The sequence below is a fragment of the Lutjanus erythropterus genome, chromosome 9 (assembly GCF_056507025.1).
Source record: "Lutjanus erythropterus isolate fLutEry1 chromosome 9, fLutEry1.hap2, whole genome shotgun sequence".
Lineage (NCBI taxonomy): Eukaryota > Metazoa > Chordata > Actinopteri > Lutjaniformes > Lutjanidae > Lutjanus > Lutjanus erythropterus.
The window spans coordinates 20,836,817-20,854,284 of record NC_139325.1 but is presented as its reverse complement, the minus strand read 5'-3'; the positions used below and the strand labels follow the sequence as shown (position 1 = coordinate 20,854,284).

General features: G+C 39.4%; 1 protein-coding gene across 1 annotated transcript in view; it reads left to right on the top strand.

The window, feature by feature from the left end:
• Nucleotides 1-1,723: 1,723 nt before the first annotated feature.
• Nucleotides 1,724-17,468, top strand: part of fhod3b (formin homology 2 domain containing 3b) — a 125,528-nt gene continuing 109,783 nt past the window's right edge. Inside the window, exons 1-2 of the mRNA XM_084726501.1 lie at nt 1,724-2,263; nt 11,237-11,343. Coding sequence (XP_084582627.1) covers nt 2,099-2,263; nt 11,237-11,343 — 272 coding nt within the window. The 5' untranslated portion in view covers nt 1,724-2,098. The remainder of the gene's footprint in view (nt 2,264-11,236; nt 11,344-17,468) is intronic.

The window sequence follows — 17,468 nt, the reverse complement described above, 5'->3', positions numbered from 1 at the left end:
TGATATCAGAGAGCATTACTCAGAAATTAGTTTGCACTAGTTATCCACACATGATGGTTAACTAAAGTCTCATCTGTTGGAGAAAGGTCAGTGCACACAGTGTTTTATAAAACCACTGTCAACTGTTTATTCACATGTGCAAATCATTCACAGACAGGTTTATAGAGTGTTAGGAAATAAATGTAATGAAGACATGCTGAAGATTTACTCTTGACCTTGGATATGTAATTTGGCATTCATCAGCAGATGGACGGCGTTTGCACGTGTAATCACACTGTATCTATAAATATACACACATTTAATTACAGTATTTGAAATACTTCACACTTCTTATTCAAATTGTTATATTGTTTAGCGTTCATTTTAACTGTTTATGGGTGTTTAACAAAAATAAAATGCTCTGGTAATAATTTACAATACGGTACACAAAAATGCGATAGTTAGTTATAATGAACTGCTAATTTATTAATCATTAATGAGTTGCTGAATAACTTAGTCGAGTAAAAAGTGATGAGTTACAAGAAAACAGACTGGGAGATGCTATATTAACAAATCATTAGTTAGTTATTAGTTCATAAATATTGATGAGTCAACATACTGACCACTTTCTTCTAGTTGTTCTGGAATAACTATGAACCAGCTGCAAACTCATTAATTACTTGCTCGTTTTGCGACCCCTTCAAGTAGAGTGATACATGATACTGAGTAGTTACCAAGCAGTCCCTCAGTACTTCATGATAAGGGATTATATAGTAGTCACTTTGATGTATCACTTTCCTTTAGGGGATAGAAAAGAAACTAATTAAGTAGGTACTAACTGATGAGTCAGTGGCTGCTTCATTAATCAGGGACGACTAATGGCCAAAGTAGTCAGTATGCAGTGATGGTTAGTAACTGAGTACCTTAACTGAGTACTGCACATAAGTACAAATTCGAGGTACTTGTACTTTACTTGAGAATTTCCATTTTCTGTTACTTTATACTTTGACTCCACCACACTTTAGAGGCGAATACTGTACATTTACTTAATTCTGTTTATTTAATAAGTTAATGTACCAGTTACTTTGCAGAGTCTGGTTAATAATACAAAATCTAATCAACAAATTACGCTCACATTGTGATGTATCATTATAGGTCAAGAAAAGATAAGACTATTGATCCCCGAAGGTTAATTCACATGCTTCACGGCAGAATTTAAAGGCAGGCTATTTATGAACCCACCTACCATACTTACCGCCTACCATACTTAATGATTAATCAATATTATTATTATTATGACAGAAATTGTGTGTTTGTTTATTATTCTCTATTAGTGGGAATTATCATTTTTACATTCAGATTTCCACTTTCAGTGCCAAACAATATAAATCAACTAATAAAACTCAGACTGATTATTATACATTAATCTACAGTGCAGTATATAGAGTAGCTACTTTAAGAATATTTTACCTGTACTTTTCCTTTAAATGCGGGACTTCTACCTGTAACAGAGTCCTCTTGTATTACTAGTCTGACTTAAGTAAAAGATCTAAATCCTACTGTCCTCATTGAGCATGGCTGTACCGCTGCCAGCTTCAGTGCAGAGTGTTTTGTGTACTTCTCATATTCGCCACTGGAGGCCGCCGTTGCGCCTGTAATCTGAGCCGCGTCGGCCGGCTGAGCTGAGGTCTGGCCGCTGCGTCCCCTGGCAGAGTTAGCGCTTGAGGAGGGAGCCGCTTCCCATCGCTCTCACAGACCAGGCGCCAAGTACAGCAGTCCCGTCCGCAGTCTGCCTCAGCACCTCAAACGCCCGCAATGCCCTTGGATACCGCCGCCCCGCTCCTTCCCACCCTGCGCTGACTGACCGAGGTACCCTGGATCTTTACTTCTGGACTGTTGTGTAGTCTGCCCCGAGTCCTCTGCGCTGCGTGAAGCGAATGGAGAAGGTCCAAGGATAACAGAGGGTGCAGGATTGTGCTACTGCAGAAGACCTGCCGGTAGTTCGCTGCCCGGGGGGCTGCCTGCCTGCCTGCCTGCCTGCCTGCCTGTCTGTCTGTCAGAGGCTGTGGTGTCGCATCCACTATTTTCATGATCTAAAACCGCCTTGCATGGATACATCATGGCTACGTTTGTATGCAGGGTACAGTTCTTAGATGATACTGATCCATTTAACAGCACCAATTTCCCCGAGCCCACCAGACCACCTCTGTACACTTTCAGGGAAGATATTCCTCTCATCAATCAGATTGCTGGAGTCCACAGGCTGCTCAAAGCCCCACAGAAGGTATGCAGTATACTTTTATAATCTCTTCATTGTGTTTTTGTTTGTTTGTTTTTAAATGATCTCATAGGAAACGCCTGCAAAATCCTAAATTAATGATTAGCCTGACCATGTTGATGGGGTAACTAGCAAACAAACCTAATGGACCATTGACTGTGCCAGTGACTTGAAGCAGTTTGCTGATCTGTGATGCTGATGGAGCATCAACACAGCTATTGCATGCACTGTGCGAGAAAGATGGGTCTAAAAGATGACATAATGGAATATTTGGTGGCTTTAGGTGATATTGGAGTGGAGCAGGCACACATTATTTGGGTGAGGGGCGGGCAGGCATCTGTTAATGTTTACCTCACCCACAACAGTAATCCCCATCAGTTTAACCTGCTTTTCTGACTATTCATTATCTAGACTGGGGGAGATCTTTCAAATTTTTGGAAAAGTTTAGTCCCAGTTATTTTGTGGCAGAGAATTGAAACAAATAGGCAATGTAATGGTGTAGAGCTGCAACTATTAGTTCATTAGTTGTCAACTATTTGATTAATCACCAACCATCATTTTTTAAGTAAAAATGTCCAGTTTCTCTGATTCACTCTGAATATTTTCTGCTTTCTTTAGTCCTTTATGACAGTAAACTTAATATCTTTGGTTTGTGGACAAAACAGGACATTTGAGGATTTTATCATGGGCTTTGGCTTTCAAACAACTAATCATTTAATTAAGAAAATGATCAATAGATTAATTGATGATGAAAAAAAAATGTTGGTTGCAGCCCTACAGTGATGATAGACTCAATATATTAATAATCATTGTTGGTGTTTGCTTAAGAATTTAACCTTCCCTCAATCTTGTCTCAGCTATGAAAGAGCTGAAAAATTGAAGACTGTCATGGAAAAGGAGCCCACTTTGCATTTGTGGTATAATGAAAGGGCAGGCTTTAAGTCCATGTAGGAAACCACTTCTGCTATTGTCACTGCACAGACCCAATTAGGATAGGTGGGGTCAAATGGCCAGTTGGTCAGTTGTTGAGGGATGGACGAGGGTAATTCCCCACCCGGATTGTCCTAGATCTGGGGATTTGACTTTGCAGCCATCTGATGTCAGCCCAACTTCAGAATTCATTTGTGTCTAAGCATATTACATTTTTTCAATATTTTGTAATTTGTCATCTTACCTTATTTGGCATATTCTGTTGTTTAAAGTTAGTCAGAAACAGTGTGCATTTTACTTGTACCTCTACTTTGTTGTGTTTTTAGTCAGCTGTATCATGTTGGTCTTTATTTATTCCTTTTTGAGGAGGTGACACGGTACACATTGTTTTGGTTTCAAAAGTTGGACTTTTCAAAATCCCCAAATGCACAGCCAGTTTTAAGAAACTTAAAATAACTAAATGTTCCCATTTGGTATGTTGTAATTACCATGTTTAAGCTTCCCAAAGAAAGCCAGTGACAAATAATTTTAACCTGAAGCCAATTTTCCAGATTTTTTTTCTTTTAGGGGCCTCTGAAGCTATATGTCTTGGATGATGCCTGTTCCTGCCTTCTGATTAGATTATTTGCATCCAAACACATTTTCATGTGTTTGTCTCATACTGACCTTTAAATTTAAACAAAGCAGAGGGGCCATAGCATCTAGGGTCGAGTCTTTCATTGAGCATTCATCTCAGGCTGGCTGGGAAGTCGCGTAAATAGAAAGTTAATTAGGGTCTTTCTTCATTCTGTCAGATCAGTGGTACTCCATATTGTTTGAGTGGAGCTGGTAAGATAAGTCACGGAAGCCTCAGGATGCTGTGGATCACCACAAGCCTGGCTCTCATTCTGCAGCCCACTCAGTCTGACCAGCAGGATGGGATGGGAACGCTTTCCACTGTTTGAGAGAGGAGAGGGAAGCGGGCAGCATTAAAAACACAAACAAAGAGCTGATGTACTCTGCACAGTCGACTGGGCTCTTTTTAGCAGCCGGCCAGCTGGACTCCCACTAGACAGAGGAGGGAGTACCAGTGCTGGGGTCTTCAGTGCCTGGTTTGTAGGATTTGGTCACATTAGTGGTTAGCAGTAACTTAAAGAGCAGCCCTTGTGCTTTTAGAAAAAATAATAATCAGCTGGATGATAAAACTGTGTCGCTACATTTGAGCAATGAGTTTTCTGATTCACACCCTCAAATATGTGAAGAAGTGACCTTGGTGTGACTGTGTAAATACCTTTGACAACAAACCTGTTGTCTTTGAGTCTCTATGGTGCTGGTCAATCTGGTATAAATAGAAAGCTGCAAACACATGGTGCCGAGGGAGTCAAAACAGCTAGCACATGCTGTCTCTGGGCTGTTCCTGTCAGTTTCACTCCGCAGTCTCAAGAGGGGAGATCTGTGCATGTGTGTGTGTCATTGTGGTTATACATGGGATGGCACCTTGGCTATGCTGCTGTACAGAGTCAAACCTCAATTAGGAGTAATTGTGAGGTTTAAACATCAAAAGCCATTATGACAAGGGTTTATATTTTATAGCAACAAGGATTCAAACCATAAATGCTTGTTGTGTAGCAACAGTAACTTTGTCAGCACAGCAGACACACTTTGAAGTCAGAAAATGCCATGCCACCATGTATCATAATGCAGTATGCAATGTATTATGTTACTGTAGTAGTACTGAATACTCTGAAGGCTAGACACGTCTTCGTAATACAGCATTTGTGTTCAAGACACCCATAGTCACATATATCATGTCCAGCTAAAGCATCTCATCTATAAATACGTTTTTTCTGTTTCTTTTTGCGGATGGAAAATATGTCAGTACCTGACTCAGCCTTTTTTATTTTCATGATTTACTTATTGATAATTAGTGTATTAACTAGTGTAAATGTCAGTCGACACGCACTCAATTTGGAGAAGCAGAGAGGGGCACCAGCATGAAGCTAAGCAATGTACTGCTGTGGATGAGGTCAGCAAAAAAAGGTATTTTAGCCACTAAAAAAACCCTTAAAAAATCAATATCATTTTAAGTGTACACTATATTTATATTTTCACTGTCGTACTTTGCCATCAGACAGCCTTTTCCGAACAAACTCCCATGGCAAAATCAGCAATTTGATGTAGCAGAACACAGGAATTGTTTGTCCACTGCTTCCTCGATTTCTTAGTTTGTTTGTGTTATTGTGTGATTTTGGTGTTTTAAAAGGAGAGTTCGGATTCACTTAAGTCTCACAATAGCATGAACACATTAACATATTGAGGCAACAGAAGACCACTAATTCCTGTGTTCTGCAAGGTTAAATTGACTTTGCCAATGGAGTTGGGTTGGTTTGGAGAGATTGATATTTGGCTTATGTAAAGGCTGTCTGATGACAAAGTAAAGGAGTAAAAATATAATAAATATAGTGTACACTTAAAGTGATGTTGATTTTTTTAGGGGGACCATTTTAAGTGGCTAAAATATGTTTTGATGCAGGTTATTGCTTAGCTTCTGTCTGTTCTCCTCTCTTCTTCTTCTTCTCTCTCTCTCTACTATAGCTAATACACCGACTATTGATAAGTACCTCATACAACCCCACTTCAAATAATCCAAACTATCCCTTAAATGCAGTATCCTTGTCAAATGACAAGATATGCACAATGTTCAAAATCTGCTGGAGTTATTCCGAATCTACTGGTACTGTCAACACAAATAAATAGATCAATAGTCCTTTGCATGCTTTCTTCTCTGTCAGTGTTTTGTAGTTTGTGGCCTGGTGGCCTTGAGGCCTGGCATCAGATTGCAAAGCAGAATTCAAGGGAGGGAAAATGTGGCTAAGTCTTGGAGAATGGACTCTCACTTTACCAATTTCAATTTTTGGGGCCGGTTGTTTTCCTGCATTTTTTTCCCCTAAGAAATTACAGAGTCCCATAATGAGAAGTTATGTTAAATGCTGTAAAATACAGGTTCCTCCTTCATGCCTGTCAAAGCTCCTTTGAATTCTTTTACACATTGTTATGCAGAGTTGAGGTTTTGCCGGTCTCTGCATTTTGAAAGGTTGTCTCAGCAGAGGGCTCCTTTCAGAAGAATGCAGCATCCGTGGACAGACTCTATCTTCTGCATGCTTCACAGAAATTTGAGATTACTGTTGTGGCTTTTCTCTCATGCATCAAGTGTGTTTTAATGTGTTTTTAATCACTTGCCTTTGGAGAAACACCACAAATACCATCCTCACCTTCAGCAAACAAACTTAAAGCTTTTAAAGTGGCTTACTGTAATTCCTCTTGTTTGATTTAGAGGACGGTGCAGTTCACAGACAAAATGTGGCTAACAAAGGGTTAGCATTTGCACAAACTATGTAAAAGATGGTGGTGTTATTAGGCTATTGGGTTTCAAATGTGCAGCTTGCACACAGCCTGTGCTATCTCATTCCAGATGTCTTTCCCTGTGGAACACAAAGACGTTTGGAGTGAGATAGCAGTTTTTAATTGAAAATTGCATGGTGTTTATTTTTAGTCCTTTCTACCCTAACTGCCTCCCTGGTCAGTGGACCACAGTATGGTGGTTGAAGGGAGAGGCCAGACCTCAGTGTGTGAGCAGAGCACTTGTGGTTACTTCTCTGGACTTGGCCATTGCAGGGCCACCGTGGGTTCAAGTCCTGGGCGGGGGACAGCTAAGGAAGCGTCTTCTACTGATAATCTGGTAGCACTGTTCCTGGATTAAGGGCCATTTATGTGCATCAACCTGGCATGGTTACCTTGAAACAGTAATCCAGATTGGTTATATAATGAGAACCTGAAGTGACACTGGTTGTTGGACGGATGTGTGGATACATGGAGGAGTTCATGGATGTACAGACGGGGACTGATTAATGGCAGACTTGCAAAGTTCACTCTGACTTTTGTGCTTTTTCTCTTTTGGTCTGCGAGTCAAAAGCTTGTGTGGGGAAATGCATTTCTTGGTCCCACAGTTAGCTAATTACTGGTTACTGCTGCAAATTCAGACCAATGTTTTGTCTATTTCAGGTTGTGATACAGAGCGTAAAGCTGAAAGAGAACAAACATTTTTTTTCTCTTTTATCCAATCCACAAACTCCAAGAGTGCTTAAAGTATAATTTCAAGAATTACAAAATATAAAAAGACTAAAGAAAATACTAAAACAATGCACTGAAATATAACTATAAATCCGATTTTCATTTGTAAATTGAACACATATGGTATATTTAAAACTGCATTTAAAACAACAACTATATTTTATTTGGAATAAACGAAAGAAGAAGTCGATAGTTAGAATAAGCAGTGATGGAAAACACCCAGAAGAGACCAACTAAAGCAGTGTGTTACAAAGTACTGAGTTAGTAGGCTAAATTGAAAAAAATCATTCATAACTTTGTTTCTAGTTATGTATTGCAGTGGTTGTTACAAAATACCTTGCTTCACAATACACCGTTTGGGAACCACTGAACTACAGAATGGCAAGAGCTCTTTAAAGGTCCAGTGTGTAATAATTATCTAGATTTATTGGTAGAACATGGCAGAATGGAATATAATATTAATGAGTGTGTTTTCATGTGTGTATAATCACCTGAAAACCAGAGTTGTTGTGTTTTTGTTACCTTAGAATGAGCCATTTATATCTGCAGAGGATGTGTGTGCTCCTCCATGTTGCACCGTCATGTTTCTATAGTAGCCTGGAACTGACCAGCCAAACACTGCCTATAGATATGGCCTCTCACATTTTGTAGTTTGTAGTTTTGCGGCCACCGTAGTAAGCTTGCAAGACAATATTGACACACGTAAGAATTTCAATACTGTGTTTTGTGATACTGCATCAGCTAAAGACTCAACTGTTCAGATAGGCATTTGGGTGACGTGTATCCACAAGGTCAGCATCTTGTGTTTTTAGTGTGCAGTCACATTGTATATTGTGTCTTTTTCACTGTGTTTTTGTTTTAATGTTTACTCCTTGTAGATTCCTCTTTTGTATTTGTTTTTAAATGTCGTGTAAAGCACTTTGTGTGAAACACGCTATATAAATACATTTTCTTCTTCTTCTTTTTCTCAAAAACACTGTATCATGATATTGTGATATATGCAAAGATTTGTGGCAGTGGTTTATTGGTTGATTTTGTGTTGTGTCACTATTCTGATTACATAAAAAAGGGAACTTTTTTTAACTCAGATTTTATGCACATGATGATGTGTCCTATATACTGAGAGTTTTCCTAAAGTTTTATTTAAAAAATGTATTGCAAGATTCTTGCCCTGCACCTTAGGTTGTCCTACATGCTTGGAAGGGGAGAGTGGCACAAGGTGTTTGCAATCTGAAAGTTCAATGCTAGATGCCACTAAATCCCACACACTAGTCCTTTCAATGAAAGTGTTTCCAGATGGTTAAATTGAAAAGAGATGGCTGGCAGATGCAGTGTATCAGAGCTATTATTGATTCACAGCAAAGATATGACTAAACGAAAACAGGCAGCATCAGAAAAATGAAAGAATTAAACTAATTAATCCATGAACATTTAGGACATTGAAGATGACCAGGGACATAGTGCATATTTTGTGATTTAGACATTAGGGAGAGTCCTAGTGAGTAAAAACAGGTTTGGTTTCATGATCTTACAGATTAAGTAGGGCCTAGCCACTGGTCAGCATATATGATTTATTTCGTATCGCTGTCACATCCATTTTTTTTAAAGGCAATTCAGTCCATAGAAAAAATAGCAGGACAAACTTTGGCCCTTATTTCTTGATTTCCTGTCCATTCAAAATTTGTCTTGTAGTCTGGAGCAGCACTTTTGTCCCTCCTCTGCCTGTGTGTACAGTACAGATTTGTTTGTTTGTCTTCTTCACTCTCTCCCCTTCTCTCTTTCTGTCTCTTAGTCTGCCTTAGTGTCAGACCATCAACAACAGTCTACCTAAGACTTGTCACTGTCTTAGAAACAATAGGATTTCCTGAGCGGTTAAGTGCTTCGCCTCATCTCTTGTCATCTCTCAAAATGAAGATGTGCAGCCCTCTAATCTCTACAACTATTATATTACCAATAATCAGATGGTTTACCATGCATGTAAAGCAAACGAGACAGCTCAGAGGCAGACAGACAGAGAGGGTTGGAGAAAGACTCAGTGAAAGTTATCCTAACCCAACCACATGTTTTGTTTCAGTTCTCAAATATGACACAGTCCTTGAGTGCTGTAGTGCAGTAATACAAACAGAGTGGCCCAACAGATCAAAGCCATCAGACCCATAATGTCTTTCCCAGCCTTTTTCCTTCAAGTTCAATTAAGTTACTGTCATATGTTGGAGGAAATTGAACTGCATCAGAGCTGGCAATGACCAGTCTGATTTAAAAAACACATGGTTTTACATGTTACATACATGTTTACATGTGTTTCTCATCTTTTAAGAGAAATAAATCTTGCTGCCTGCTTGTTTGGATGAGTAAATAGCGATTTGTCTCAGTGTATCAGCATTTTCTACCTTACAAAGCCCTCAATGTGGGTTGACAAGAGAAGACAAATGTCCTTATTTCAGTATATTTGTGGACTGTACAGTATGTTATTTTAGACACCCTGACTGTTGATAGAGCAGAGCAGTACCACTCTCTCCACTTAAGTCATGTGTTTGCCCTCCTGTGATGGTATTTGTTTTCCTGTCGTCTGTTTCACTGTTGGAGACGCTGTCCTGCGGAGCTGACAGGCTCTGAATATAAATAGGTTAATATCTCCAATTTGGAGGTCAACCAGACAAGTGAACAGACACTCTCATTCCTCATCTCCTTGAGCACAGTCAGCTGATGACAGCCACCCAAAGAGCAGACAAATCATACCTTCTCTGCAAAATCTTGTGTGATGATAGTTTATCGGACAGAGAGAACAGAGAGATAAGAGGCACCACCCGACTGCCAAGCTGCTCAAAAACTACATGACTTCTCTCCAACCTCGCCCTGCTTGTCATTGTAGAGCGCTGACAGGTGCTGATAAAATAACTTTCTATGGACCACTGCAGACTAGACATAAACCTCAGATGCACTGTGCCCATTGACCCATAAAAGGAACAAAGTCATTTTTTGTAGACAGCCATAACTGAACATGTCTTTTTCTCACAAAAAACAAACACGAGCAGTATTGTTGTTGTAAGTTGTGCTTTAAAGAATAAAAGTCTTGATATAGGAATGCACAATTATATCAGCATGTCATTGGTATTGGTAGATAAAGTCTTTAAAATGAACGATTGTTACAGCCTGAAATGAACATTTCTGCCAATATGTCAAGCTGATAGGATGATGCTTTAATTAGGTGCATCATGAGAGAGGAATAGGTGCGGGGTGGAGTTTCTTAAAGTGCCCAAAAGGAGTTGCAAAGTTGGTATTTGCAGTTATTGCTTAGCATCAGTCATGCAAAGAGGAGCATTTTATGTTTGCATCTGTGAGTGGGCCATCATGATAAGAGAATGCATTATAATATCTTAGTTCCACAACAATAGAGACTTGATTTCTCTGCAGTTGGGTGGAAAAAAATATCCACATATAGCTATCAGCAATTGGCCAAAGTGAGTAGGAAAATATTGGCATGTCAAAAAAATTTGATCAGGTGCATCACTAATTAATATGCATGTGGTTAAGAACTTCTGTTTTCCTTGAATCATAGGTATTCACACTGTTATTCTCATGTTTTACAAGCAGCAAACCAGCCTCTCCAGAGAGCTACACCACTTTCAACACTCCGAGTTAGATTGCTTTCCTGACCACTTTGGAAAAGTTGACGTGACATGCTCCAAATTAAATATCATACATGGTCATGGTTGTAATAATCTACTGAGTCTCCAAATCAGCTAGTGTTTACCTTGTGCAGCTGATATGTCGGTTCTGATCTGATCACACTGGAGCAGTATTTGGTCTGAAATGACTTTAAACGTCTCCTCTGCTTACTTCATGTTTCGCATTCTTTGCACGTGTAAACTGTAAATGACATGCTTATAAAAGGATTGATGACAAATCAATGTTTGACTGTGTCTTCTTTCCGCCCAGCCTGATGACTGTGCCCTTCAGTTGTCCCATAATGGAAGCTACCTGGACCTGGAGTCCACCCTGGCAGAGCAGAGAGATGAGCTGGAGGGATTTCAGGAGGAAGGAGGGTAAGCTAACAATCTTCCATCACCTCTGTCTCTGTCTTAGCTTTTCATTTACTATCACCAAACTTCAAAAGCAAACAATTGCACATACACAACCTGATGAAATGAAAAAAAAAAAACATTCTGCATTACTGTACTAAAGGTAAAAATTGAAATACATTTAGGTACCTCTATAAAAGTTGGTCATATATTCTTTGCACTTCAAAAGGTGCAGCTGGGACTTGTGCCAGAGCAGCTCAGATTGAAAACAGAAGTGAGACTGGCACTGCCTAGTAGGTTAATAATGTATGTTACTTGCCAGGTTTTGATTGTCCAGGAATATATCGTTCATGCTGCTGTGGTCAAATTAGCTGCCATGAATCAGAAATAAAAATGTCTTATTTAAGAGTAACTGACTTTTTTGATTACAACAATCTGGCTTTTAAAAACACAGAATATTTCTGGGCTTTAGCAGTCAGGCATAATCAGGACAATGTGATTACTGTTTTTCAAGAGAGAGACACATAAAATATTTAGGGGAGATAAGAGGGTAAAGATACCGTATTTAAATCCTTGGTCATGGTATTAATATCCTGCTTGCCTAATTTGATTCTATTACAGTGATTTGAATCATAATGATACCCATTTAGTTCCAGGATGAATTAGTGAAATAATCCCTTTTCCGGGCCTCAGCTGATTGAGCTCTCCTGCTCAGAAGCTGCTCTCAGGAGGCGGTCGGGTCTGTCGGTGAGCTGAGGGGACAGGCTGTGCCCCACCTGAGGGACTCTCAGTTTCTTTCAGCAGTTTGGGATTCTAGAGAAAAAAAAAGAATTTTAATTGGAATATCAGTTTATTATTAGCTTCACTAATTCCTCTGTGAATCAGTCGCTAATTATCTCAGCAGTCTCTTTCACTCAGGATATTTAACTTTGTTAGCTGATCAGTTAGTGGAACCTGTTGCTAAATAATATTTGTAATATAGTTTAAAAGTTAGCCCTTGATATTAAGGCTGTCATAATATCAGATTTTCACTACACATGGCATAGATACCCAGACAGTAGTAGCAGTACGAAGCTTTGTTTCGGTCCACTCCTGTTTGACCGATGTATTACGCTGTTTGAGATTAAATTGGAGAAACTAATTTTGGCTTAATATCAAAATGACAAGCAAGTATCACTATACTAGCTGCTATAATAAAACAAAAAAAACAATCAGTCATTTTTTGACTGACATAGCTGACATTAGCAACAATAAAACATGATCATGGTATCCTGACAATGTGTGTCATAATCATGATATTTATTTTTTAAATATCATGATTATTGTCAACATGGTATATCGCGACATCCCTGCTTGATGTATTATATCAGTTCTGTGGGGGTATCCGAGCCCTTTTTTGTAACGGACTGAATGTCTCAGAGTTTCCATGGCATTCATCCATTCATGTCCCTTAAAATACCTGGCCTCTCTGGCCGAGCGGCAGCAGTGATGTCATCTAAACCACTTATGGGGTGTAGACGCGTCTCATGAGTAATCGCCCTCATCTCTATTGAATGTTACCTCAATGCTCTCATTGGAAGTGGCCAAACTACAACTGCACACCCACCACCATACAACCCTCAGCTTCTTAACGTAACTGCATTGTTTCGCTGTGATATTCACAGAGGCTTCGTCTTGACATAACACCAAGACCTGGATGAAGAAGAGGTTTAAAATTCTGCTATTTTCCTTTCTGTTTCATACACGTTCTTTGGCCAGTTACATTATTGACTCCATATGGTTTTTCATGTACTGTGGAGTATGTTGATATATCATTCATGTGCCGCCCCACTTTAGATGATCACAAACCAAAGGCTGGCATGAGTGTTCCTGGTCGGCTGGACCACAAACATGTATGGATTTATTTGTCTAACTTGGAATTCATAAGCTGCTCTCTGGCTTGGTGTTTCTATTGGACGTTGAGAGGCCTGTCCTTTCCCAGTTCCATCTGAAATTGTTAGGAGCTTATGGGAGGCTATTGAGAGCTGTGAGGTTAAAGTGGTCCACTTCTTCTCTCGTCGAAGACTGAGCCTGCCAGGGTCCGTGCGGTGCCAGCTGGCTGAAGCTGGTATGGATGTGTGTCATTAAAACCACACAGTGTTGTCTGAGGAGGCTGGGGTTGAAGGTGGTTAGCCAATTATTTTGTAAAAATAGGGCATTTCTGCTCGCTGGCTTTTTATGGTGCTGATGTGCCCATGATTACATCCCCCACCGCTAGGTGTTGTTGATTTAATGATTATTGAGCTAATAAAAGGTCTGATTAGGCTTTTCACCTTTACTTGTTCCATTTTATTTTTGTTTTCACTCTCCTTTTACTGCATAAGATCTGTCAACAGCAGTCCAACTCCAAAACGTTAATGCTACAGAAAAGAGTTTGAGTATTTTCAAGTTTTTTTTTTCTTAAGTTTACAAGTTGATGTCAAAGTAACACCAGCTAACAAGCAAAATTGTGCTTGTAGTATTTTTGCTTTAGGCCCAGCCACCTAGCTTTGTAAAGAGAAGACTACAGAGGGAGCAATTTTTTCTGTTGAAAAGATGTATAAAAAACATCTACGGTCATTTCAGAGTCAATGTTTTTCACCGACTATTCGAAGATGTTGATTGGATGTTCGTGGTGAGACCATATTTCACCGTGATTTGCATCAGTTACATTTTTCATCTTCTGTAATGTGTCGCTAATAGCCTACTGTTACTTTGGATCTAAGAAACTACATCCAAATTTCTCCATTGTAAACCAGAAAAAAACAATTTGCCACACACAGAACTCAAACCCCAGCAGGGTTCAACCACAAGGATTACCTGCTTGCCCGGCACAAGTGATATGCCATGTCAGGCAAGTAAATTTTGATAATCGTTAAGTAATTTTTCAGGCAAAAATGGCAGACAAGTCTGTCTTCAGCTTGTATTATCATATCAAACTGAATATCTTTGGGTTTTGGTCTGACAAAAGAAGCCAATTAAAGACATTACCTTGGACTTTTGAAAACTAGGACAGGCATTTTTCACTATTTTCTGACATTTCACAGACATTCCAGGCCTAGATTAAACATGACATCAACCCATTTTGGATATCTACATTAATGTCCTACCAGTGAAATATGACTTGGGAGAAATGTCTTCTCACAAATCAGTATCATCTCTCTTTCGACCTATAACTGAACATCAAAATGAATTTGTGTTATGCGACACATTGATGTTGTAACCATGTTTACCTAGTTAACAAGAGGGTGAAAAGAGGTCTTAGTTCGACATTTAGACCAAATACCAGCCACTTTTCAACTCAATGTTGTTGTTGAAATCCCAGCTGGTGCTCACTGGGTATATTCACATACTGCCTGAGTTCCAGAAGTCCCCTGATCATTGGCCATCGAATCCATCTGTAATTGATATTAATGGCAGGTTACATTCCTGAGGCGCCTGTGTCATACCTAGTGTCTTTACAAACAGATTAAAGTATGATCCTCTGACAGAGTGCTGCAGAGCCAGGAGATATCCATGTCATGGGAGCTTAAGGGCCATAATCACTTCCACACCGTGTTTGAAGCTCGGCTATAGGAGATTGTGACTCATAAATCCCCTGTCCCATCTCTAATACAGTCTCACTTCAAGTGATAAAGTGACCATACAACCCAGACATGTGCTGAGACGTATCTGTAGGCAGTCAGTGTGTCATTTAGGTTTGTAGCTGTGATAGATTGATTGACCCCATACACACACAATTTCCTGCACTTGTAGCCCAGAGCTGAGATGGAGTATGGGGGATGTAGTTAGGATCAGATGGCCTGACATGCGCTCAGAGACATTTATAACCCTTGAATATTTTTGTGTATTTCATGGATTGAAGAGATCGAGCCTGTTGTAGCATTTCAGGAGAACTTGGTCTGGTGGAAAAACGTGGTATTGAACTCCTGTGTGGACTTATGTGTTGAGTTTGATGTTGTTTTGGGTCGCACTTTATTTGACAGTACATGAATAAGATGTTTCAAGCTGTACTTTGTATCAAATTAGACAAAAACTAGAAATTATATGTTCTTAATTTGACAGTGGTTATACCCTAATTAGACACCATACACCTGACAGAACACTAATAAGATGAAACAACTGTGTTTCACGTTAGACAAAAACTAGAACTAATTTGTTCTTTTTTAAACCCTTACTGGACTTCATTATGGGGTAATTAGGTACCCAGTACAACAGAAATGTACTTAACTTGAGTGTATTATTTCCCACTGTTAGAGCCTTATTAGACTTCATTAGAGGATAATTAGGGACACATGACAACAGAACTGTGCTATAAACTAAACTGAAATCACATATCTGCTGTTTCCCTGTTTAAAAACAGTATGTGGACCAGAACTAACAAGTAAAGGCCAAATTATAGAGCCAGAGGAATATCTTGTCTATGGATGACTGTACACCCATATTTCACTTTAGTTTACAGTACAGTTCTGTTGTAATGGGTCTCTCTAATAAAGTCTAATAAGGGCCTGATAAAAGCTCTAATGTTGTCTAATATAGAACATATGTCTAGTTTTTGTCTAATTTGATATAAAGTACTGCTTGTTATGTCTTAGTGTACGGTAAAATAAAACGTGGCCTTGTTTTTTTGCTGAAATATGTATGTGACATTGATTGTCAGATGATTAGTAAAGATGTAAGCCCTCAAGGACATATTCCCTGGCTCGTCTTTTGAAGATAACATGAAGTGCTGTTATTGGCTCCATAATCTGTTCAGCATGTGAAATGTGTAGCTATGTTACAGCACAGAACAGAAGAAGACACTTTTTTAGCATTTCACTGCTCTGCTGCACATAAAGCACAGCTGAAAGCCAACAATTTTGTGCTGAATGTGCCTTTCGTAGTTTTATTGAGTGTTCTTGATGCGTTCGACAACCACTTAGAAGTCAGGCGTTTTAAAATCCAACAAAATCCAACTGTTCTTGCTCTGTAGGCCTCAGCTATTCAGAGTTCCTCGTCGTATCCTTTCATCTCTCTTAGGACAGCTCCTCTTTCATTATTTTCATTTTTTTCTGACCCACTTGGACATTCGTTTCATAGACGCTCGCAAGCACACAAGATTTTCATTTGAGGAGAAAAAGCACATTTGAAAAGAACCAGAGGAATTGTCAAACACAGGATGGCTTAAACTTCAAGGAGGGAAATAAAACACCGGTTGTCCCCTCTGTGTTTGCAGAGCAGTTTATGGGTATTATTAACAGAATAGAACAGCTTGGTGATTGTCCAGTGTGTGCATGTGGTTGTGTGTGTGTGTGTGTGTGTGTGTGTGTGTGTGTGTGTGTGTGTGTGTGTGTGTGTGTTAGAGAGAGACCTGGTCAGTGGTTAGTGAAGCAGCCCTCTGAGGGAAATGAGCTCTGTAGATCGTCTTAGATTCTTAAGCCTCCTTTTGACATGAAATGTTATGAAATCTCCCGTAAAATGTAAAATGTCCTGAAAATGTTCAAAAAGTGCTGATACACACACTGAAATCATTTTACCAACTTTTATTTCGAAAACCACAAAGAAACTTAGACAGACAAACGATGACATTTTCCCCCAACCCAAGGTCCCCTCATCATGCACCAAGCTAGAAGTTAACTTAATTTGTAGTCACTGTAAAGTAGTGAGTGATAGTCAGGCTAGACTTTTTTCCTGCATGTTCTGCAGAGAAAGTGATCGTCTTCAATCAATAAAAAATAGAATATGACCATATTTCAGACATTGTCTTTGTACACAGCAAAAATATCTGCAGGGTTGGGCGATGTCTACCAAACTGGCACGTGACACAGTGACCACAGTGAAACATTGCTATGGACACGATATTGTTGCTGGGTCTAAAACGGTCTTTGTCTTGGCATGACATGTCTGCAGCTTAGTTTTGTTTACAAAGAAAATAATAAACACAACATGGAGACGTAATGGAATGACCAGCAACAACAGCTTCTTTTTATTTTCTCTCCTGCATGTCAAAAACAGAACTTATGCATCAACTCTGTGGCAACTCTGAGGGCACTCACTACTTCAAATACAGAAAGATTTTAAACCATGTTACAATGGTAAATGGCTCAGTGGTTGATGACAATGTCAGCCACTGTGATGAACGACGGCATCTA